We start from the raw sequence: 24410 nt of genomic DNA, 5'->3' as shown, positions 1-24410 counted from the left end.
AAAGGTTTTCATTAGACTGGAAGAGGTAAAAGACTTTGCTACACAAGTAATTGTACTTAACTGACATGTAAACAAGTTATAATGGCTGCACGTGGATTATTTTAACATTCGGTACATAGTTATCTTGTGTTTCTTCAACAGACTGCTGCGTATCAGTTTGGCCAGTTGTTATAACAGAGCTAAAAGAGGAAGATGTGTAGCGTACTATTTTCTTTAGTTTCTTTCCGACATCTACTCCAACTAACTTCCTTCTCCTGGCAAATATTATATGGTTTTTCAAACATTTCATCCACAGGAGTTTTGTGAGGCCTTGTCTGAACTGCAAAATAAAAACATATCCTCATCAGTTTTTTCAAACATTATCTGAAAATCTAAAAAAAAAAGAAAATTTATTACCAAATACTTACCGTAATTTTCCTTTCCTGATAGGCTCCATGGCAGCATACGTGTGGGTTAGCCCCGCCTCCATAACTACCCAATAGGACCCCTCCCCTATAAATCTTTAGCTGTGGGCTCTCAGCCTTGTTCCGTAACTATCCTACTCCACGCATTTTGGGAGGGACTCCTGCTGCCATGGAGCCTATCAGGAAAGGAAAATTACGGTAAGTATTTGGTAATAAATTTTCCTTTTTCCTGACTGGCTCCATGGCAGCATACGTGTGGGAAATAACTCACAAAAAGAAACCCGGGTGGGCAAAAATGCTGAGAAAATACATTTATTTAACACTGTCTACCGACAGCACTTGTAAACCAAAACTTAAAGAAGACAAAGCAGCTGGTTCAATACAGTAGTGAGAGACAAAGGTATTAATTGAAGACCACGAAGCCGCTCTGCATATAACTTCAGGTGCGACATGACGTGAGGCTGCCCAAGAAGTCGAGATGCTCCTAGTTGAATGTGCAGTTACTGCCTCTGGAGGAGCCAGGCCCTTCTCCTTATATGCCCTCTGGATGGTCTGAACTATCCAAGTTGAGATGGATCTGATTGATGCCCGCTTTCCTTTGTTCTTTCCGTGGAGAAGGACGAAAAGAAAGTCTGTTTGCCTGAAGGATTTTGTCATTTCTAGGTATAGATTTAATGTGCGTCCTACATCAAGGGGATGAACACTTTGATCTTCAGATAACCCAAAGGTGGGCAGGACAATTTCCTGATTTTCGTGAAAAATGGATGTCACTTTAGGATTTGAGCCCAGCATAGGAATTAATACTGCTCTGTCAGGAAAGAAGGTCAGGAATGGTTCTTTTGAGCCCAGATTTCTTATGTCGGAGATCCTCTTAGCTGAAGTGACTGCAACTAAAAAGATGGTTTTGAGAGTAAGATCTCTAGCTGAAAGAGGCTTATCCGGATTAGAGCTGATCGAGGTAAGATAGTCCAGAACAAGAGGTAGATCCCATTTGGGAAACCTCGGTTTTCTTTGGGGCCTGAGCCGAATGGCACCTTTGAAGAACTGGCGAACCAGGGGATGGTTAGCCCAAGAGATCCCCGTAAACGCAGAGATGGCTGAGACTTGCACTCGGAGAGAACTGACTGCTAAAGGTAAGACCAAGCCTGTTTGTAGGAAGCTAAGAATATCTTGAACCTCTGGAGAGCTAGAAGGGTTGGACCTCGACGACATGTGGTCTGAAAACTTTGACCAAATACGTTCATACACTCTGTTAGTACTATCTCTCCTGGCGTTAAGCAGGGTTGACATGACTTCTTCTGGACAACCTAGTGCTTCAAGCCTTCCCCTCTCAAGAACCACGCCCTGAGGTGCAGACGAGCTGGGCATGGGTGCCATATTGAGCCTTGGGAGAGAAGATCTGGTCTGGGGGGGAGAGGGATTGGGTCCCGATAGCTGAGGAGCGATAGGAGAGAAAACCAGGGCCTGTTTGGCCAAAAAGGGATCACTGCGAGGATTTCCGCATTCTCTGATTTGAGCCGGTGAAGGAACCGAAAGACCACAGGGACTGGTGGAAAGGCGTAAGCTTTTTGAAATCTCCATTGATCTGTGAGAGCGTCTATCCCATAGGCTTGGGGATCCCTGCCCCTCGCATAATACTTCGTCAACTTGTGGTTGCACGGGGACGCAAACAGATCCACCTCTGGGGATATTCCCAAGGTTAGAAGCCAATTGAACACATCTATGTGTAGGGACCATTCGTTGTTGTCCAACTGGACTCGAGATAAGAAGTCCGCTTGAACATTCTGAATCCCCGGAATGTATACTGCCGAGATGTTGGCCAGATTCTTCTGGGCCCAGTTCATAATTGGTTCCACTTCTCGAAGTAGGGTCCAGCTGCGAGTTCCACCCTGTTTCTTTATGTAGGCCACGGCGGTCGTATTGTCCAGCCTGAGCATCACCGAAAAATTTGTCAATACATGGCTGAAGGACAGGAGTGCCTGAAAGGCGGCTCGTAGTTCCAGTATGTTGGAAACAATTCCGTGAGAGGGTGTGCTCCATCTGCCTTGAGCTATCTCTGAAAGGCAATGGGCGCCCCAGCCCAGATTGCTGGCATCTGATGTTATTGTAACCCAAGTGATGGGACGAATTGAATGGCAGTTGCGGAGATTCTTCCCCTGAAGCCACCATAGAAGAGATCCTCTCATAGATTGAGTGATCGTGATGCGCTGACTCTTCCTGGAGGAGACCCATTGTTGGAGAAATCCTTTCTGGAATGGACGAGTATGCCACTGGGCCCATTTCACCATTGGAATGGTGGCTGCCATGGTACCGATTAACTTCAGACAATGAAGGGCAGATAGCTGAGGAGCAGCGAATGCTTTGCGGATCCTGCCTCTGATCGTGGTAACTTTTTCCTCCGGTAATGAGATGGTGCCTATTGATGTGTTGAAGAGGGCACCCAAAAACACTAGGGTTTGTGATGGGACTAGATGACTTTTCTCCACATTTATCAGCCATCCGAACTCTTGAAGAGTGGTAATTACTAGATCCCTCTGTTTTATCAGTTGATTTCTGTCTTGGGCTAGTAGCAATAGATCGTCTAAATAATGATGAAGACGAACTCCTTTCACCCGCAGAAGGGCTACGACAGCTAGCAGGACCTTGGAGAACACCCGGGGTGAGGTCGTGAGACCAAAGGGTAGGCAGGTGAACTGTAGGTGCTGGTCGCCTACCGAGAAGCGGAGGTATTTTTGAAAACCTATTGCCACCGGAACATGAAAATAAGCGTCTTTCAAATCTATTGACACTAACCAATCCCCTGGATGGATCGACTGTTGAATGGTTAACAGAGATTCCATCTTGAATTTTTCTTTCCGAATAAACCGGTTGAGATGAGTTAGGTCTATTACTGGTCTCCAAGTACCATTCTTTTTCTGCACTAGAAATAAAGGGGAATACATGCCTTCGCCTCGTTCTGTTTCTGGTACACTGACAGCTGCGCCTTGATTTAATAAAGAGTTCACGTAGGCCAAAAGGATTTGTTTTTTCTCTTCTGTGCCTGGAAGGTTCGTGGGAACAAACCTGAGCCTGGGGTCGCTGTTGAAGATCCAAGTGTGGCCCGACGAGACCGTCTTGATGGTCCAGAAGTCCTGAATAGAGGCCGCCCAAACATGCCGAAAGTGGGAAAGGCGAGCCCCCACCTGAAATGCTTGGGCGGGCCCAACCTCAAAAAGACTTCGTAGACTCCTGGCTGTTAGAAGTAGTGCCTTTAGTTTGCTTCTTAAAGGGAGGTTGTCTGGACCTCCATGGTCTAGAGAATTCACGACCGGGTCTGTAGTTGCGTGTATCCCTCCAGCGATCTGTGGTCTGAAGAAGGTGCGTTTTTGATTCTGCAAACGCCTGTCTTGCGGGAGAAACCCCGACTTACCTCCCGTGGCCCGAGAGATGGCACTATCGAGTTTATTGCCAAAGAGGGACCCGCCCTCAAAGGGAATACGGCACCAGGCCTGCTTTGAGGCTGCATCCGCAGACCATGGACGGAGCCACAAAGCACGGCGGGCAGTGACTGCCGACAACATCACCCTGGCCACTAGGCGAGTAATATCAATAGAGGCCTCCCCCAAGAAAGCGGACGCTAGCCTAATTTCCTGGATAGGAGAATTCTTAGCTGTATCCTCAGAAATGCCTCTCAAGGAATCATTAACACTGTCAGACCAGGCTTCTAAGGCTTTTGAGGCAGCTGCTACAGCCAAAATGGGTTTACAAGCGGACCCTGCTGTCAAGTAGATTCTCTTTAGGTCTGAATCGATCCGTCTTTCCAAAGGATCTTTAAAAGAAACTGTGTCTTCCAAGGGAAGGGTCACATACTTCACCAAACGCATCAACGCTGCGTCCACTGACGGGGCAGTTTCAAGATGTGTCACATCTTCCTGTTTAAAGGGATATAATTTTGTAATCTTCGACTGCATAGAGCCTTTCTTATCAGGTTTACTCCACTCATTAGAGATAATGGCGCCTATCTCCGTAATAAACGGGAAGTAATCTCGCTCCTTGTTGAGCTGTTTAAAGAGTTTTCTCTGTTTAGGGGGAGAAGTAGCTGGATCCTCCAAATTCAAGACTTCCTTAATAGCTTTCACTAAGGCAGGGACTAAGGCATAATCAAAGCCTATTACTGTATCCTCCAATTCTGAACCACTTTCTGAAGGAGAGGCAGCCGACTGGCTGGCCTGAGTGGCTGCGAAGACTTCATGTAAATGTCCCTGATCCAATAAGGGAATCATTGGGTCTATAGGAGAGTCCTGCTGTATTCTAGTATCTCTCTCCTGCAGGGATTTATCCACGACCCTTTTAACAAGAGCTTCCAGGTGTTTATCTGCACCTCCCCTTTCATTGGCTACTTTAGAGAAACAATGATCACAAAGGGATTTGTTAATAGATAACGAAGCCTTGCACCCCCAGCAAGAGTTTTCTAATCTTTCATCATGGGGGGAGAGATGAGGAGTAATTCTACTAGCATGACCAGTTCTGGATGAACTATGGTGTCTGGAAGATGAGTGTGAGGGTGGGGAGGGTGGGAGGGGGAAGAACACCACAGCTCCAAGTCTTCTGAGGCGAATGAGCCTAGGCTGGACGGAACCCGCTTTATATAGCCCAGAACGGGTTAAAACCCACTGGTTCTGACTAGTTTAAACGGACTCTTCCCGGGCTTTCTGTCCAGAAGCCCAGGAAGGGTCACCCAAAGTTCAAAAAGGCCCGCCAAATTCCCTCAGAGAAGTCACCTGGGGGACAAATTACTAAATTTGAACTGACCTTTCCCGAGCAATCTATTCAGGCCCAGGAAAGGTCACCCAAAGGCTACTAGCCATTTTCTACACAGGAGGAAGGGGGGAAGAAACAAACCCCCCCCTTCCCAGGAGAAAATTACTGTCCCCCGTCGCTCTCCCATGAGGAAAAGGGGGTAAAATTGCCCCTTTTCCTGTCATTCTATGCATTCTGTGTGCAGCACAGAAGCCGGTGGTGTGACTTAGAAGACCCGCTGCGACCGTGGGACTCATTATGCTGCTGGTCAGACCTAGAAGGGCTGAGATAAAGAGAAAGAAGAAACACAAATAGTCACACTATGCCCCTATACTCCACTCTCTTCCCCCCCAGCAGGTGCAGAAAACATAGTTTTCCCCTTAGCCATACCTGTTGAGGGAGGGCTGGCCACTGAGAGGCAGAGAAATGTGCATGTAGCCTTGAATAGACACTGTAACAGGAAAGTGAAAAACGTCAAGCAGAGACATGAGCAAGGCTTTAGCCAAGACTGAACCAGAACACTTACCTAGATATGAAAAGGACAGTACACCGGGAACCGCCGTACGAACGCACGCCCCCAGTGTACACATGTCTCTCTCCGTTTTTAAGGGCTGGGCGTATGGCGCCATGACCGCGTCAGCCGCAACCAGTGCGCGTGCGCGAGTCGAGCCTCGCGCATGCGCTAGCCAGACCTCGCTCGCGTGTGAGCCAAGCCTCACTTTCAGTCCTGGTCTGTCTGTGCAAAGAACGCAGACAGAACCCGGAAGTCAGAGGGAGCGGCGGCTGGAATGCAAGGGGACCAGTCGCTCACAGGGCAAGTAAAAGACTTTAACAAACAGGAAAAACAAACTACAAACATACACACTGCTGCCATGAAAAAACGATACTGCTCACCATCACCATCATGATCAATTCGGCCAGGGACACACACCGGTCTTTAGATGATAAGGGCTACCTGCACCGCTAGGTATACCAGTCTTTGCGCAATAGTCTCCATACTCCAATCTTCAGCGCTACTCCATGCATTCCATACCCTGCTTAACAGACAAGGCTTATTGGAGAATTTATTGGCCGAGCTTGATCAAAGGATGAGTTGTGTATATTTTTTTTAGGTAGGAGAACCAAACACATGGTCCTACGGAGGAGGACAAAAAAGGAACAAGGCTGAGAGCCCACAGCTAAAGATTTATAGGGGAGGGGTCCTATTGGGTAGTTATGGAGGCGGGGCTAACCCACACGTATGCTGCCATGGAGCCAGTCAGGAAAATAAGAATACAACCGGACAGGTTTTATATAAAGTTCACTTTCCAGCAACTGGTAGACAGATCACTGAATGATTAGCTCCACCTAATCAACACATTCGCTCTAATCTCCTTTTATTATTTTTTACCACCAGAAAAATAACCTTCTTAGAGAATGTTAAAGAATAGATGCACTTTAGGACAAAGTGCACTTATCCTTTTTGCCCCTTTCCCATGAGCTTACCTAGGGCACCCCTCTTCCACATATGCAAAGTTACCTCGATCCAACAGCTGTAGCCCTCAGAATTTGTTTACATCCGATCCAGCACTGCAAGTCACACTCTCCTGAGCATCACAGCCCCATACATTTCTATAGGGGTTGTCTTGTCTCCCTTCATCTCTGGGCTCTGCACACAGCTCCATAGAAGTCAATGAGTCTGTAATTCGCAGTCGCGAGAGTTATGCCGCGTACACACCATCGTTTTCTGCGATGGAAAAAAACGTCATTTTCAAAAACGTCAATTTAATTGACCGTGTGTGGGCAAAAACGTTGTTTTATGTCTTCTAAAAAACGACAGAAAAAAATTGAAGCATGCTTCAATTTTATGTGTCGTTTTTGGCCGACGTCGTTTTCTGTGTTCTAAACATTGACCGTGTGTACGTAAAAACGTCGATTTAAGCCCGCGCATGCTCAGAAGCAAGTTAGGAGACGGCAGCGCTCATTCATGTAAAACGACTGTTCAGAATGGAATCAGCACATTCGTTAAGGTGTTTTTCAGCTTATAGACAAGAAAACGATATTTAAAGCACAGTCACTGAAAATCACGAATCGTATCTCACCAAACTTTTATTAACACGCAGCAACACGATATCAGCAAAAGAGGCCGTCTTCCGCATGGAAACGACCCTTTATAGTGACGTCGTGCGTGATTGACGGAACTGCGCTGTGCTAGAGCGTTGTGAAAAAGCGATGGTGTGTATGCTACGTCGTTGTTCAAATTGAAGTTTGAAAAATGACGTTTTTTTAAAGCACATAAAGCGTCGCATTTTTCCATCGCAGAAAACGATGGTGTGTACGCGGCATAAGAGTTGCGGCACTGGATGTAAACGAACACTGGAGGCCAAAACTGTTGTAAAGAGGTAAGTATGCACCTGTTGAGGAGGATGGTGAGTTAGGTTAGTTCAGGGGAAAGGGGCAAAAAAAAAAAAAGTGCACTTTGTCTTAAAGTGGTTGTAAAGGCAGAAGTTTTTTTTATCTTGGTCCATGGGATAGCAGACGGGAATAGACCTTAACACTTTATTAAATAAATAAATAAATAAATAAATAAGAGACAAAAGACCACTGCTGGATTTTAAAAGGCTGCGGTTATTTAATATTGGTTTTCAAAATATTGTGATAATTATTATCAACAACATATAAATAAATAAGCATAAATGTAAAGCATTAAAGCTAACCTAGCCACTACGGCTCAGGCTGCCAACACAATTACCCAGCTAGAACACTAGTACCCAGCTTTATAACAGATAATTTTCATAATTTCATTCATGTAATAAATATGAGCATAGCTAGTCCCCCTTTGCTTTTTTTTTTTTTAAAAGCCCCCTTTTTTTTTTGCAAAGGTGACACTACCACATACAAATAACCGCGACAAGGTATCTCTGAAAATAAGGGGAGGGTGGGAGGGGGAAGAACACCACAGCTCCAAGTCTTCTGAGGCGAATGAGCCTAGGCTGGACGGAACCCGCTTTATATAGCCCAGAACGGGTTAAAACCCACTGGTTCTGACTAGTTTAAACGGACTCTTCCCGGGCTTTCTGTCCAGAAGCCCAGGAAGGGTCACCCAAAGTTCAAAAAGGCCCGCCAAATTCCCTCAGAGAAGTCACCTGGGGGACAAATTACTAAATTTGAACTGACCTTTCCCGAGCAATCTATTCAGGCCCCGGAAAGGTCACCCAAAGGCTACTAGCCATTTTCTACACAGGAGGAAGGGGGGAAGAAACAAACCCCCCCCTTCCCAGGAGAAAATTACTGTCCCCCGTCGCTCTCCCATGAGGAAAAGGGGGTAAAATTGCCCCTTTTCCTGTCATTCTATGCATTCTGTGTGCAGCAGCCCCCCTCAGCACCCCTAATACTTACCTATTAATTTCTATTAACCTCTTGACGCCAAGCACACACAAATATGCGGCCTCTCAGCAGGTGGGCCTTGGCGCATAGTGGTTGCATATTTGCGTTCCATAGTGCAAATTCAGCTGTGCTCTGCGCACTCCCAGCACAGTTACAGGCGGCTAACATAAAACTCTTGATCGCAAGCAAGCAACTTTCTGATCACGTGACCGCCATGACAGCCAATCATAAACTCCACCTCTTGGCATTGAAAAAGCCATAAAGAGCCAGCAGGCGCCAGCTCAAAGGGGTTTAAATCACTGATTTACACTGCACAGGATATAGCCTATTTACAATTGTTTTGTAATTGTTACTTTAATTGGGTGAACTGCTATGCAAATTCTTTATAACCCCTTTACGTTTTTTTTTGCAATTTTTGTAAATTTGTTTTAATTAGAGAGAGAGAGAGAGTGTGTTCTCTCTTCATAAAATTCATAACTACCATATAAAATCAATAATTCAGTACTAGCAATGTCACTACTGTGCTGCTCACTGTTCTGCTTGCTGGAGAGAAAACTGCAGTGCAAGGATCTTGCTGCTTCTCCATCATTCATTCTTTGAATCTGTGATGTCTGAACCTCTCCTGCTGCTTGATAAATATTCCCCCACCAGCCATCAGGATTCAGGAATAATGCTTTGACATAAAGTAGCAAAGCCTTGCACCTCTAACAAGATGGCAACCTCCAGACAGAGGCAGTGCAAAACAAGGCAATAAAAAAATCAGTAAAGGGGAAGCTCATCTGCAGGGTGCCCACAAGCAAAACTGATGACTTGCCTTTTGACCTCTGCTTACCTTATTTGGGCACAGTTCAGTTCCTCTTTACAAACATAAACTTAGAGATCCAAGTAAAAGAGACCCAAAATAATCACAGTTTACCTTTTTAAAAATGTGTTACAGTTGTATTCAGTGCTTTAAGTGGGCCAAAAGAGGTGCCGGTACTCTATTAGGCGCCGGTGCTCCCCCCCCCCCAATACTGAACATGAAAATACCCTGATGAATAACATCCATTATTCTATCTATTTTCTGTGGTGTCTGTCCCTTGTCATGCTTTGTGCCCATTTTATCTTCTCTTTTTTTAGTTTCTGACATCAGCTGGTTTATGTAATTTTAGCAGAAAATGCACCAATATATTGCAAACCATAGCAGCTATGGTTTGCAATATATTGGTGCATTTTCTGCTAAAATTACATAAACCAGCTGATGATGTCAGAAACTAAAAAAAGAGAAGATAAAATGGGCACAAAGCATGACAAGGGACAGACACCACAGAAAATAGATAGAATAATGGATGTTATTCATCAGTCACTCTGAGCAGTCCATGTGCAAGCTTGCAACAATAATCATACAATGAACATCTTCCTACTTTTCAAGACGGTTTAAAATAAACATAAAAGGAAAATAACAGGGCAAGTCTGCATGGCTGTCTGAAACGAACCATGATAAATTGATAGGAGAAGTGTATACATATCAGTCTGTGAGCAGCCATAGGTAGCAACAAAACACTTACCAGTACTCTGTACTTCAGAAGTTCAGATCCAAAGCAAAGTCAGGTTTTTTTCACTTTGCTGCACCGTCCTGACTCCTAGGAGGGCCAGTCACCCGCTCACATTCACCAAGCCGCACTGATCGCTCCTCACAGGCGTGCGGAAAGGAGTTGACGTCACCTAACGTGAGGTCAACTCCCTGCCTGCGCCTGCACGTACGGCTCAAGCCGTACTCTGCACACGGCTCGCCCCCCTCCACTAGCTGATGGCCGGCCCAGCCAATGACATTATGGAGGAGAGAGACTGTGCGCGATGTAATTCGCCCAGCGCCGGCCAGCCACTACAATACTGTAGCTAGCTCTCCGCTGCGTTCTGGTACCGGAAACCCACGTACTGGGCGCACGGAGAGGTGCTGGTACTCTCCAGGGCCATTTTTGGAAGTGGCGGTACTGAGTACCGCCGCGTTCCGGCCCACTTAAAGCACTGGTTGTATTTATATACCGTACACATGAATGTGATTTATGTTTCATAATTAATCTTATGAATCTGACATCCGTAGATACATGTCTCCCTCTCTCATGCTCTATGACTTTCCCCATCTGACAATAATATCATTATGTTTCTTCATTTACTAAATTATTCTTTCTTATAGTAATAAAAAAACCTTAATTTTAGAGACTTTCAGAAGATAATTTAGTCACTTACAGGATAAGCAGCTGTCTTTTATTTTATTCCTTACCTATGTTCCTGTTTAAGCTTGTGCCAAGACCACTGTGCTCCATAGTTCCTGTTTCAGGATGGTTCCTTTCTCTTGCAGCATCCCATGGAGCCACCCTTGGGCCGCTTTCACACTGAGGCGTCTGCGGCATAAGCGGGAAAGTGCTGCTATTTTTAGTGGCATTTTACTGTCGTTTTTGCGGAGGTTTTCGGGCGCTTGCGTGGAGCTTTTAACCCCTGTTAGCAGCCGAAAAAGGGTCAAAACCATCCCCAAAGTGCAGCTGTAGCAGTGTATACACCGCTCCTACAGCGCTGTAAAGATGCAGCCAGCAGGACGTTTTTTTACCGTCCTGCGAGCGCACCACTCCAGTGTGAAAGCCTGAGTGCAAGCACTACTTTTAGCGTTATGTCGCCTGCAAAGCGCCTCAGTGTGAAAGCAGCCGTACATGCAGGAACTTTGTGCATTTATAGAAACACATAGCCCAGTAGCCTAGGAGGCAAGGCACTCCCCTGCTTCTCCCTCCAAGTTAATAGACTGACTCAAGACTGCACTTTCCACTTTTAACTCTTTCCTGTGATGACCGAAAGTTTCAGGGAAGCAGCACTGAGAGCTGAAACCAGCAGCAATCAATGTTGTAAATTGCAAGCGCTGGGGTAAGAATTGTACCAACTAGTTTACTGGGGAATGTTTATTTTATTGTGCTCAATGTGTTAAGCTTCAAAATAATATAAAAACACAAGGCATAATACTACTACTATCCCCATTGAGAACGTCAGATGTGACAAAACACGCCTGGGGGGCATGCAGTGACGTCAACACGCAGCACGTTTGAGGAAGGGCTTCTGCATTTGCCGGCTGGCACTTTTTTCTATGCTTTTAATATTACATGTAATGTAAGTACGATATTTTTTATTAATAAATCTTTGCTAGACGTTATTACCCTATGGTCCTCTCCCTTTCTTTGATCCATACTGCACACAGAGCTTTGACTATAGCATACGAGTATATGGTATACCGGAGGAGTGTCCTGGGTGTTCATACTGGGTCCAAATTCCATCCACACACTGCACGCAAGCTAAAGGCTGCGGCTAGGTTATACTTCTGGTAAGCAGCCAATTTATTTATGGTGGTGGGCACTCCGGTTTTCAAGCACTGTGGTGTCATCCTATTGGACTTTTGGACGTTTACAGCTTATGGTCCTTTTGTGACTTTTGCTCTTTATATTGGCACCTTTAGGTCACATTTAGGACTGCTAAATATCTTTAGTTGTTTTGCCTTTCCTGAGGACTGATTCAGAACAATTTGTATTGGCGCAGCGCTTTTATTTACATAATACTACTTTAAGAGCTCTGGGAACATAGACACATTGTTGATTTTAGGGACACTGCCCTGAAGAGCTCTGGGGAGATAAAACGCTGATCTGAAGAGCCACGGGGACAAGGAGGTACTGCCCTGCAGAGCCCTGAAAAAATGAAGACACTTTTTTGGATTGCTCTTGGGACATAGGGGTACTGCCCTATAGAGCCCTGGGGGCATAGTAATTCTGCTCTAAAGAGCTTTGGGGTGAACAAGACACTGTCCTGAAAAGCCTTGGAGTGATAAAGACACTGTTCTAAAGAGCCTTTGGGACATAGAAACATTGGCCTGAAAAACTCTGGGGGGCCCAAAAGTCCACTAGAGATCAAGACACCGCTCTGGGGAGATTGAAACATGGTTCTGAAGAGCCCAGAGAAGATTGAGCTTCATCTTGAAGAGTCTTGAGAAGATACAAAAACTGCTTTTAGAAGCACTAGGAAGACAGAGACATCTTTTCCCACCCCAAGCCCCCAAACAGCTACCAGTGCTGCTATAGCTGTGGTTAGCTCTTGGGTACAAGGTCTTTCCTCATTTGGTACAAATTTAAGTATTTTTTTAAGTTAGTGATCAGTTACAGAGATCTTTTTGTTAAAATCTTGGAGACATATAAGATGATTGGAAATGTTTAACACGCATCTGCCAAACAAGTGAATTATTTTGATAAGGTTTAATAATTTCAGTGGTCAGAATAAATTATTTATTTTGCCCAATTAAATAAATTAACACCCAAGAGCCTGATGACTGTAAAATCTTTAGACGCTTTTACAAGCGTCAGGCAATTTTTCTGCAAAAACGCTGCTGATTTCTAGGAGAGTTAAAAAAATCCTGTGCATGAGGCCAAGACTAGCAAACCTGGACAATGCTTGGCATACTTTGTTGTGTTATTTCTGATAAGTTGTATGCAGTGGTAATAGTTACAAAGTTTGATACAGGAAGATATTTAAAAGTAAAAATAAAAAAAAATGTTGCTTACCTTTTTGCTTGTTAGTATATATATGATTGCATTTGTTGCAGCACCTGTTTTGACCAGAAAGCAGGGCACAATGGCTGTTCCTGGGGTAATCATGTCGCCATGGCCACTCATTGCCAGAAAAGACAGCACTGTGTAAGGCATCCAGCAAAGAAGAAAGGCCGAAATCATCAGAAGACACATTATAGCCACTTTTACTTCATAATGGAAAAGTCTGAGTACCTGACTTGTTTCAACACTTTGTAACTTTCGAAGCTAAAGACAAAAAAAAAAAGACACATTTGATTGCAGTTGTACATTATATCAATCAGTTTACTGCAGTTACTACAAGACATTCTTCCAATCTGTAAGAGTAAACGACCCCTATAACCCTTATTTTGATGACGCCCCACTGCAAGGGATGATTGCTTGTTTATTCTAGGGGAGAGTAAAAGCACTTTTACTTACCTGATCCCTTCTCCCCCAGCAGAAAGTGCTCCCCCATGCTCCGGTGGTGGACTGTGCTTCTGCATCACCACATCCAAAGCAAGTATTTATGAAAAAAGAGGGCCTATTTTAATGTGCATAAGTCACAGGGTGACACTGTGAATGCACCTATTGGAGATGTGCCACCGCCCCGATATTACAGGAATTTGAGCGAGAACTATTAGATTGGGCTTTAAGGGCACACAGTACAATTTGTATTGAAAAAACTAAAATATTTATTAATATGAAATATCATAAAATCAATCAGACAGAAAATCAATTTTGGGAATCGAGTCAGTGGCTGGTACTACAAGGGTTATAACAACAGTTATACAGTCTCAATATACACAAGCTTAGTTTAGAAAGCACAGTTGAAGATACAATCTTGGATAGTATAACCCAGGTAGTGATCCGTAGGTTTAATGGAGGACTTGCTCTACATGTTACGCGTTTCGCGCTTCCTCAGGAGCAGACAGATATTGCATCTAATAAAACATATATACAAGAAACAGATTAAGTTTACAAGTATACATATATGGAAATAGTATATAAATTATACATCTACAGAAAACAAATAACATATGTATGACAACGTATTCAAAAAAGCAATAATGCATGAAATAATAAAAATAAAAATAAAAATATGTATTTATCAATGCAGGTGTGGCACAGCGAGAGGACAGCATGTCACCAATTACCCACTAGGGGGAGGGTGTGAAGAGAGAAGTAGGGAAGGCCATAGCAAGGGGATGGGACGAGAAAGGGGGAAAAAGGAAAGAAAGGGAAAGAATGGAGGTAAAAAGAAAAAGAAAGCAAGAAATGGTAGTAACAAATATGTATAGGGGGTATGTAAAACTTACATATAGGCCGCGTAGGGGGTAAGCAAGCGACAGTCGTGTATTATGCCCACAGTGGCTGGATATACAGTAGTACTGGTCCAGCCTATTGTAGGGGTAGTGTCTGCAGACAATATTGAGTTTGTGTTAACAAATTAAGCATACAGTAATATATTGTCATTTTTTTAGATAGAAATAGGAGAGAAATAGAGATGATCCGTAGATTGTTAAATAAAAAAGTTTCTCACCATAAACACGAAATTATAAAAGTAATGGTGTTGGGGCAGTCAATTGCTGGTAAGCAATGTAATTCGGATCCAGGGGTATAAATGCGCGGTGGTTCGGTGCTAAGTAAGGTAAACTAGGCACAGAAATGGCAGATAGATAAATCCGCCAAAGCAGTCTGTAGATCCTCAAGCACAAAGGCAGAGAAAATTGTAAGCAGAGCTGACAAAGCAAAATCCTGGAAATGAAAAAATAATAAAAATAATGCATATAGATAGAAGGTATATGTCAGCAGAGGCTAGTAATGGCATTGAGGCTATAAAGATTAAAGCTATGGAATAGGTATGTCCAAAGAGCATATGTACCTAGAAATCCAAAAGCGCAGGAATCTGCAGCATGTCCCCAATGGAAGGGAGTGACGCCAATACAATGTGCGTCTGAAAATTACGGGTTTATATATCCCCCTGGCTAGTTCCTAATGGAGGATCAGCTGGATTGGTGTGGGGCGTCGCACCCGCTCTGACGTCCTCACCGCTCATCCGTCACATGATCGGAGAGCCAGAGGTGATGCAGCCAGTACTGGCCAATCAGAGGGGCGGGCGTGGCCAACAAAGAGCCCGACGAGGGATGTCTAGGCAACGCCGAGACTATAGAACGTGCTGCAGAGTAGACAGCGTAACCATATCACATGGCTGTCACCCACGTGGGGAGCAGCCAATAGGACGCATAGCAGCGCAGTAGAATACATCCCGCAGAGTCCGCCACGGGACACGCCCATCGGGGCGGACACATTCCAAAAACCAGCCTACCAGCTAGTGCAGAGGTAGAAAAAAGGGGGCGTCAGTCAAAAGGATAGTACTGGTAAACAGAAAATCCTATCGTCCTGCCTGAATATCAACGGGTAGCGGAAAGAAAAGAGAGATCGAGAACAAAGAAAGCAGAGTCCATCCCAGCTGGGGAAGAGAGACATAAGGTTCCGCAGAGCCATAAAGCAGCCTACAGCCGCGCCACAAGTGCATAGCAAACACATTACAGTAAATGAAAGAACGCATCACAAAAGATCACAGAAATGATGCGCTGAATGGAAATTTTTTAAATATTTATCTAAATAAGAGGACAAATAAGGAATTAAAACGTTTCTCAAACTCGAAAGGGAGTACATATTATATACAATTTACTTTTTTTTGGCAGAGGTCACATAGTCATTAGCAGTTCTAGCATAGTGTACCTTGTATTATATATATAAATATATGCACCAGTTACAGCCAAGAAAAAAGCCGACCATAATTCATCTTTTTTGGGGGGGGGGGGGGGGCATTAGCATCGAGTGATAATCTTATAGGGTTATAATTTTAGAAGAAGGAAGCGATTTTTTGAGTTGGGCAAGGAATGGGGGGCAGGAAAGCGGGGCAGACAGTTAATGTCATTAGCATAATTGCTATATAGTGTCAGGCAGATATGCAGATCCGTATCTATGGCACATGGACCTAGGGAAGAAACATAGGATGGTGAGATAACATATAAGTGTATATATAATTAAGGATCTAACATTCATGGATAAATAAATAATAAAGTGTATAAAAGTGAAATTAGAAAATTAATCAATAATTAGAGTGTATAATTATATATCACTGGTGATGGTGAAAAATTGGCTCACTATAGTTGAGCGTGAAGTGCTCGAGTAATAGCTACAGCACTAGGTGCCTAAAATAATAGGGTAATTATATTATAGATGTAGGTCCATGTGTCGCAAACAGGGACCCATAGAGCAGTTGCCCAAGAATAGGAGCAATAGAAGGGAGCAATCTGGACTAGAGAAAAGGTTTATATGATTGTGTTTCGTTCAGTCCAGGAGATTGAGTAGCATTGAGTCTCTCGATCCAGATTGTTTCCCTTTGAAGAACAATTCTGTCCCACTCGCCTCCTCTAGGGTTTTGGGGGATCACAGCTAAGGCAACAAAATTAATGTACGATGTATCGAAACGGTGATGCAGATGTCTGCTGACAGGGGTTAACATTTTCCCGTTACCCGAATAATAGATATGATCATTGATCCTTTGGCGAAATTGCCTAACTGTTTTCCCCACATAAAACGCCCCACACTTGCATGTCATGAGGTATACCAAGCCCTGTGTACGGCAATTGGCAGAGAATTTCGGTGTAAAAGTTTCACCATTGGGGAGTTGAATAGTTTTACACGGTGCTATCCATTTACAAAAAGAGCAAGTACCACAACGAGAAGTCCCTAAGGGAAGACGTATATGGTCTATAGTTGGTTTAGTGTAGTGGCTTTGAACTAGCTTATCACGAATAGAGGTGGCTCGTCTGAATATTATCTGTGGGTGAATACCCACATATTTCATTAACGTGGTATCTTCTCTTAGCAGGTGCCAATGGGTTTCTAAGATGGATTTAATATTCTCATATTGGGAGCAGAATTTCGTGATGAGTTTCCTTTTTTTAAAAAGCAATCTACTGAGCTAGACAGGACCAGCTCTTGAAACAGTCTATGACACATTTTCATTTCTCTTCCTGTGAAGGAGCCGGGGTATATGGGGTGTCTCAGTCAATGGGCAGAGCTTTTCTTGAATTTCTTGGCCTGCTGGGAGCACCCATCTAACTGAGTGAAGTCAGGTGATCTGTGTTCCGTGCCACCTGGACGGCTGTCTAGGTGGACGTGTGTCGTACGCACCGGGCTGCTAGGCTAGAGATTGGGCCTATCCCGAGGGAATCTGGCTGCCAGGCTGTGTGAGGGCCTATCCAGAAGTAAGAGGGCAGCACAGAGTTGGGATTGCAGCTTGCAGTCCAACCAAAAGTGACGGTTTTGCCAGCCAGAGAACCTGTCGTGGTCGGAGGTTAGAAGGGGAGCTGTCGCCACTGAGGGACCAACCACCTTTACCAGGGACCACAGTAAGTAACTGAGTACCGAAGCAGTATTCTCACCGAATGGGTACGGTGGAGAATCTGGAAACTTCAGGCAGTGATAAAGCAAGGGTCAAACTGGTTAGCAGGGGTGAAGCTTGAGAAGAATCTGGAGTGCCAAGATAGGAAGCGTGGGTGCTATCTGTACTACCGCACAGATTAGAGGAGCTCAAGGGATTCAGAGTCAGTGAATCAGAGGGTCCAGTAAGAGACCGGGAGCTCAGTGTTGAAGAACTACAAGAAGCAGTCGTAGTGAAGCTGAAGGAACTGTTATGTTTGAGTTAGGAACTGTTAAAGACCGTTGGAGACTGCATTCTTGCATGTGCAGCGCCTTGCTGCGGCCTTTCACTGCATGGCTGTCCTCCTATTGAAGTCTCGGAGTCTGGCAATATAATCTACAACTACTTAAGGGTGTCCTGGCCCTAACCCTCTTTCCCCCCAAAAATACAAAAAGGACTAATAAAATAAATAAAATCTCTTTTACATCCAAGAATTGTCTGGTGCTCAATGACTTTCACCATCTTTGCACCCACTATGCCTCACAACCCACTACATATGAAACAATGTCAGCTATCTTTGGCCTTAGAGGTTCTCATTAGACTGGAAGAAGCTAAAGACTTTGCTACACTTATATAAACAGGTGTGTGCCTTTCCAAATCATGTCCAATAAACTGAATTTAGGTGGACTCCAATCAAGTTGTAGAAACATTCCAAGAATGAACAGTGGAAATAGAATGCACCTGAGCTAAATTTTGAGTCTCATGACAAAGGCTGTGAATACGTATGTACATGTGATTTTTTTTTGTTGTTGTTTATTTTTAATCAACTTTGCAAAGATTTCAAATAAACTTTTTCACATTGTCATTATGGGGTATTGTTTGTAGAATTTTGAGGAAAATAATGAATTTAATCCATTTTGGAATAAGGCCGTAACATAACAAAATATGGAAAAAGTGAAGCGCTGTGAATACGTCCCGGATGCACTGTACTACAAAAAATGATGGTCCTTACACAGTTCAATGCAAGACATAAAATGAAAGTTTGGCAGAACATTGGCTGTGAGCAAACAAAGCATATACATTCACAATGGTCTGTTTAAAGTGAAGACTGGAATAAGGGTCTAGTTAAAATGAAAAAATTATATTCATTTTTGGAATCAAATATTTTACATCTAAAATATCTACTTAATAAAAGTCTTTATTTTTAATGACTGTATTTTTTTAATGAATTATTATTGCATCACCACATCAATTGTCTTCCTTTTCAATTGTAACACATGCAAATAATGACCCTATAGTAGCATTGTAACCTATAGGTTCAGTGCTCAGGTGCTTCCATCATACACATCCATACACAATGCAATTGTTTTGTGATTGTGGAAATTTTGTGAAGATCCTATGATAACTCATGACGGTGTATGGGTACCTTAGATATATTTGGCCAGTAGCCCATTGTGTCCTTGTAGAAATGCAACAAGCTCTGGCAGAACTCATACAGCCCCATACTTTCACAGATGCATTATTTTGGTATTACTTTGTGTATAAATATTGTAGGCATTACTCACCATTCTGACTGAGTATAAGATGTAGCCATAGCAGTAAATCATGACGCTCACTGGGGCAACAAAACAAGCTAGGAAGGAGAGGAGAATGAAAGAGGACTGGCTCGTCTCTGTTGATACCCGGTCCAAAGAGCAATCTAGTCCATGGGGTTCTAGAATATATCTGTTCCATTCCATTAATGGTGCTGTACTCCAGACCATGGAACACAGCCAGATAGAAGTAATAGCTTTCCATGACCATGGGAAATCAACAATTTTGTCAAATACCACTCGGACATATCGTTCGTATGCCACAACAGTAAGTGTAAAGACTGACACGCAACCTGTGAAAGAAAAAGTGAAGTGTGAGCTTCTGACAAATATGGACAGAAGTTAGAGCTGAACTGAACAATATACTCAATATATACATTTCCTGAGATCAGTTTTTTAGGAAGTGGGTCTTATTCTCTGTATTAAGTTTGTGTGTTCATGGCCAGGTCTGCATGGAGTTTGTTACCGGTATTTCCCCATATTTAGATGACCATGCTCTAGGTCAAGGGTGGGGAACCTGCGGCCCGCGGGCCGCTTGCGGCCCGAAAAATCATTCCCTCCGGCCCCCCATGGGATCGTAAAACAGCGCCGCCGATTGTCACTATGGAGCGGAGTAAATGTATTGCTAAACACTCTGACAATGAATGAATGATAATGGCGATCATTCATTCATTGTCAGTGTGTTTAGCAATACATTTACTCCGCTCCTGCGGCCCGCCCCTGTTAGCCGGCGCCAGCCTCCAGCCAATAGGATCATTGCACTGCTCCCCTTAGTTTACAGCCTGTCCTGGCGGCGTGACGTCACTCACGGCGGGCGGGGATTTTCATTCATGGCTGGCTGGGATGGCACTGATGGGAGGAGCATAGAGAGGACGAGCCAGCGCCACCGACGAGGAACAGAAGCAAGTAAGCTATAAATATTATGCTGACGGCATCATGACATACGGCGTATTTTTTTAATATGCAGCATAGCGGCGGGGGGAGGGGGGTAAATGTCCTGCACAGTGCACAGGACATTAATACATAAGTTACCATGACCAGTGCAAGGCATTTACCCCCCGCCCCCCCACATGCTGCATATTAAAAAGATCATATTCATCATATTTACATTTAATAATTTTCAAATTGCATCATTGCGTATGACATACGCAATGATGCAATTTGAAAATTATTAAATGTAAATATGATGGTAACTTATGTATTAATGTCCTGTGCACTGTGCAGGACATTTACTCCCCTCCCCCGCCGCTTTGCTGCATATTAAAAAAATCACAGACAGTCATCAAAGTTAATAATCTTCAGACTGCATCATTCTGTATGCAGTCTGAACATTATTAACTGTGATGACTGTCTGTGATTTTTTTAATATTCAGCATGGCGGCGGGGGGAGGGGGTAAATGTCCTACCTACACAGTTGCACTGGTCATAGTAACTCATGTATTAATGTCCTGCACTGTGAGTTACCATGACCAGTGCAGGACATTTACCCCCTCCCCCCATGCTGCATATTAAAAAAAATCACAATGTCATTAGGGGAAAGTTCTTATCTTTATTCAGCAGTTCTGAGTCCCGACAATCTAATCTCCCCACGTCCTCTTCTATACAGATACCCTGGCTGAGTAATGTAATTGCCGAGAACCTCTGCACAAGGATTACTCCGCCTGAGCCAGAAAACCATCAAATAGTCCCTGCAGAGTAATCCTTGTGCTTCTGATCCCGGCAATTACATTACTCAGTGTATCTGTATAGAAGAGGACATTGGGGTTCAGATTAAATTGTCGGAACTTCTGTATAAGGATAAGAACTTTCCCCTACCAACTTTAACTACTAGTGTTCCTCCACCAGTTAAGCCACAGTACAGTTTGAATCATGTGTCCGGGTAGAAGGCGGAAGGAGACCCGGACACATGATTCAAACCCTGTACTGTCCGGGTCAATCCCGTACAGGTGGCAACCCTAGGTAAATGTCCTGCACTTGTCAATGGTCATGGTAACTCATGTATTAATGTCCTGCACAGTGCAGGGTGCTGTGTAATGTAAAGGGGTCCAATGTAAAGGGGTCCATTGATGCAGGGTGCTGTGTAGTGTAAAGGGTCCAGTGATGCAGGGTGCTGTGTAATGTAAAGGGTCCAGAGGTACAGGGTGCTGTGTAATATACAGGGGTGCAGTGATGCAGGGTGCTGTGTAATATAAAGGGGTCCAGTGATACAGGGTGCTGTGTAGTGTAAAGGGTCCAGTGATGCAGGGTGCTGTGTAATGTAAAGGGGTCCAGAGGTGCAAGGTGCTGTGTAATGTAAAGGGGTCCAGTGATGCAGGGTGCTGTGTAATGTAAAGGGGTCCAGTGATGCAGGGTGCTGTGTAATGTAAAGGGGTCCAGAGGTGCAAGGTGCTGTGTAATGTAAAGGGGTCCAGTGATGCAGGGTGCTGTGTAATGTAAAGGGGTCCAGTGATGCAGGGTGCTGTGTAATGTAAAGGGGTCCAGAGGTGCAAGGTGCTGTGTAATGTAAAGGTGTCCAGTGATGCAGGGTGCTGTGTAATGTAAAGGGGTCCAGTGATGCGGGGGGGGGGGGACACGTTTAATCCCCACTAGAGGTCGAAGAAAGGGTTAAATGCGACTGTGTATGGATGCTGCCGAAGCGCCCCCCCCCCCCCCGAAAAAATTTCAGCAGACGCCCATGGTTTGCGGAGCTGTCAGAACAGGCTAATTTTTAAGTTGATCATTTTGTACGGCCCCCGAATGATGTTACAAAAATCCAAATGGCCCTTGGCAGAAAAAAGTTTCCCCACCCCTGCTCTAGGTCCTTGGTGGTCACATGCAGTCTTTTGATTCTTGCTGTGTGGCCCTTGGGTTCCAGCAGTCTGTAGTGGGAACATTGGTTTGTAAAGGGGTCTCCAATTTTTTTTATTATCTCAATTTTGGTCTCATCTTACCACATCACTTTCTCCCAATCCTCTGAATCAAATTTGAGCTCTTTGGCATTAACTCGACTCACCATGTTTAAAGGAAGAACAATGCTGACTATGACCCTAAGAACACCATCTCTACAGTCAAGCACAGAGGTGGAAACATTATGCGTTGGGGCTGTTTCTCTGCTAAAGGTACAGACCGACTTTGCCGCATTGAGGAGCCAATAGATGAGGCCATGTATTGTGAAATCTTAGATGAGAACCTTCTTTCCTCAGCCAGAACACTGAAGATGGGTCATGGATGAGTCTTCCAGCATGACAATGACCCAAAACATACAGCCAAGGCAACAAAGAAGTGGCTCAAAAAGAAGCACATTAAGGTCATGGAGTGACCTAGCCAGTCTTCAGACATTAATCCTATAGAAAATGTATGGAGGGAGCTGAAACTTTGAGTTGCCAAAAGACAGCCAAGAAACCGAAAAGGATTTAGAGAAGATCTGTAAAGAAGAGTGGACCCAAATTCCTTCTGAGATGTGTTCAAACCTGGTCAGTAACTACAAGAAATGTCTTACCTCTGTGCTTGCGAACTGTAAATGGCTCTTTTCGTCGCCGTATTGCGTTCCACGCTGGAACGCATACGGTGACCACGCACTGACATCATCCACGGCCCCGCGCGCGTTCCAGCGTGGAACGCCGAAGTGCCGAGCGCAATCAACGCTCTATTCGGCACACATGCTTTACCCCTATAAACAAATACCACCGAAAGAAAGCTTTATTTGTGGGAAAAAAAAAATGGGTACAGTGTTGTATGACCACGCAATTGTCGTTTAAAGAGTGAGAGCGCTGAAACCCGAAAATTGGTCTGAGCAGGAGGGGGGTTAAAGTGCCCAGTAAGGAAGTGGTTAAATCCCTTTTTTCACATTTTTATAAGTGATCACATACCCTCTGTTCTCAGCTGTATAAATTCTAGGGGAGGAAAAACAGCAGCACACTGATCTCCCAGTGAATGGCTGTGCAGAGGGGGCATGTCAGCAGAAGTCTAAACATTGGAGGAGAGCAGGCTGAGTACCAGCATAGCCAGAAAACTGATCACGCTGTGCTTTCATGCCTGGTGTGGTCAGTTTTCAATAGGAAAGCAAAGGGACTGGCTGGAACACCAGGTATTTCACACAAAGAGAACAGGATACTTTCTCATACAAGTACATGCTACAGCAGGCAAATTTCAAGAATAAGAAATATTACGTTTGCATATTCTTTAATATACTACATCATGTGGTACTTGTCAGATTACAGTAAAAAAATGATCTTACTCACCCAATAGATTTTCACACAATCCAACAAAAATGCATCCCTCTTCATCCCAGATCCACTGCCGGCTTACACATGATGCAAAAATAAAACTGACCCCAAAAAGTGAGAACACAAAGTCACTGAAGCTGAGATTCACCAAGAGAAGATTTGTTGGAGTCCTTAATGTTTTGAATCTGCAATACAGAATCAACACTAGTGAATTAGTACACAACCCCAAAACTCCGATTGAAGCCACCAACAAAGCCAAAAAATCATAGGTGTCTTGGCTAAAAAGCTTTTCATTGTCAGCTTGTGAGTCAACCTTACTGGCATTCCTGATTACATGGAACATGGCTTTAGTTAGCTGTACACCAACTGGATTATAAAGCAGTGACAGCCCCTGGTTAATGTATTCTTCTTTTTAGTAAATCCATATTAAGATGTGTCCAGCTTTGCAAGAATTAAGAGGATTGGTCCATAGTATTAATGAATTAAAATCAGTTAGACTATACTGTAATAGAAAAAAATAATTAGTACCAAAGGGCCAGATCCACAAATATCCTGCGTAACTTAAATCTTCCGATTTAAGTTACACCGCTGCAAAATTTCTACCTAAGTGCCCGATCCACAAAGCACTTACCTTAAAATTTGCGGCGGTGTAACTTAAATGTGTGCGGCGCAAGGCGTGCCGAATCTAATGGGGCGAGTCCCATTTAAATTAGGCGCGCTCCCACGCCGGACGTACTGCGCATGCTCCGTCGGGTAACTTACCCAACGTGCATTGCGCTAACAGACGTCGCTCCGATGTCATTTGCTTAGACGTTAACGTAAATGGCGTCCAGCGCCATTCACGGACGTCTTACGCAAACGACGTAGAGTTTAAAATTTTGACGCGGAAAAGACGGCCATACTTAATAGGGCTTAGTCAAATAGGACTTAGCCCTATTTTTACACGGCGTAACTCGACGTAAACGACGTAGATTTAGCGCAACGGGCCCGTCGGAACGTTTGTGGATCGCCGTAAGTGTTCATTTGCATATTCTAGGCCGGCCGCAATG

The 24410-nt window shown here is 44.1% G+C and overlaps 1 protein-coding gene across 1 annotated transcript; it reads right to left on the bottom strand.

Annotated features, from left to right (window-relative positions):
* Positions 1–23704, bottom strand: OPN3 (opsin 3). Its single transcript, XM_040335861.1, has 4 exons — positions 23377–23704; positions 19130–19449; positions 13121–13372; positions 1–319 (listed from the first exon to the last, which is right to left on the bottom strand). The coding sequence occupies exons 1-4, from the start codon at positions 23702–23704 to the stop codon at positions 77–79; spliced, it is 1143 nt and encodes a 380-aa protein (XP_040191795.1). The 3' UTR covers positions 1–76.
* Between the last annotated feature and the right edge of the window lie 706 nt (positions 23705–24410).

Source organism: Rana temporaria, chromosome 1, assembly GCF_905171775.1.
Source record: "Rana temporaria chromosome 1, aRanTem1.1, whole genome shotgun sequence".
In the NCBI taxonomy this organism is placed as follows: Eukaryota; Metazoa; Chordata; class Amphibia; order Anura; family Ranidae; genus Rana; species Rana temporaria.
Note: the sequence above shows the minus strand (reverse complement) of the source record. Positions and strands in the feature narration are given on the sequence as shown.

Coding starts and splice junctions, on each gene's coding strand:
- OPN3 (XM_040335861.1), bottom strand. CDS start 23,704: ATGTTCCATGTAATCAGGAATGCCAGTAAGGTTGACTCACAAGCTGAC. Junction 13,373..19,129: donor TCTTATACTCAGTCAGAATG/GTGAGTAATGCC, acceptor TTTTGTCTTTAG/CTTCGAAAGTTACAAAGTGT. Junction 320..13,120: donor ATATACTAACAAGCAAAAAG/GTAAGCAACATT, acceptor TTTATTTTGCAG/TTCAGACAAGGCCTCACAAA.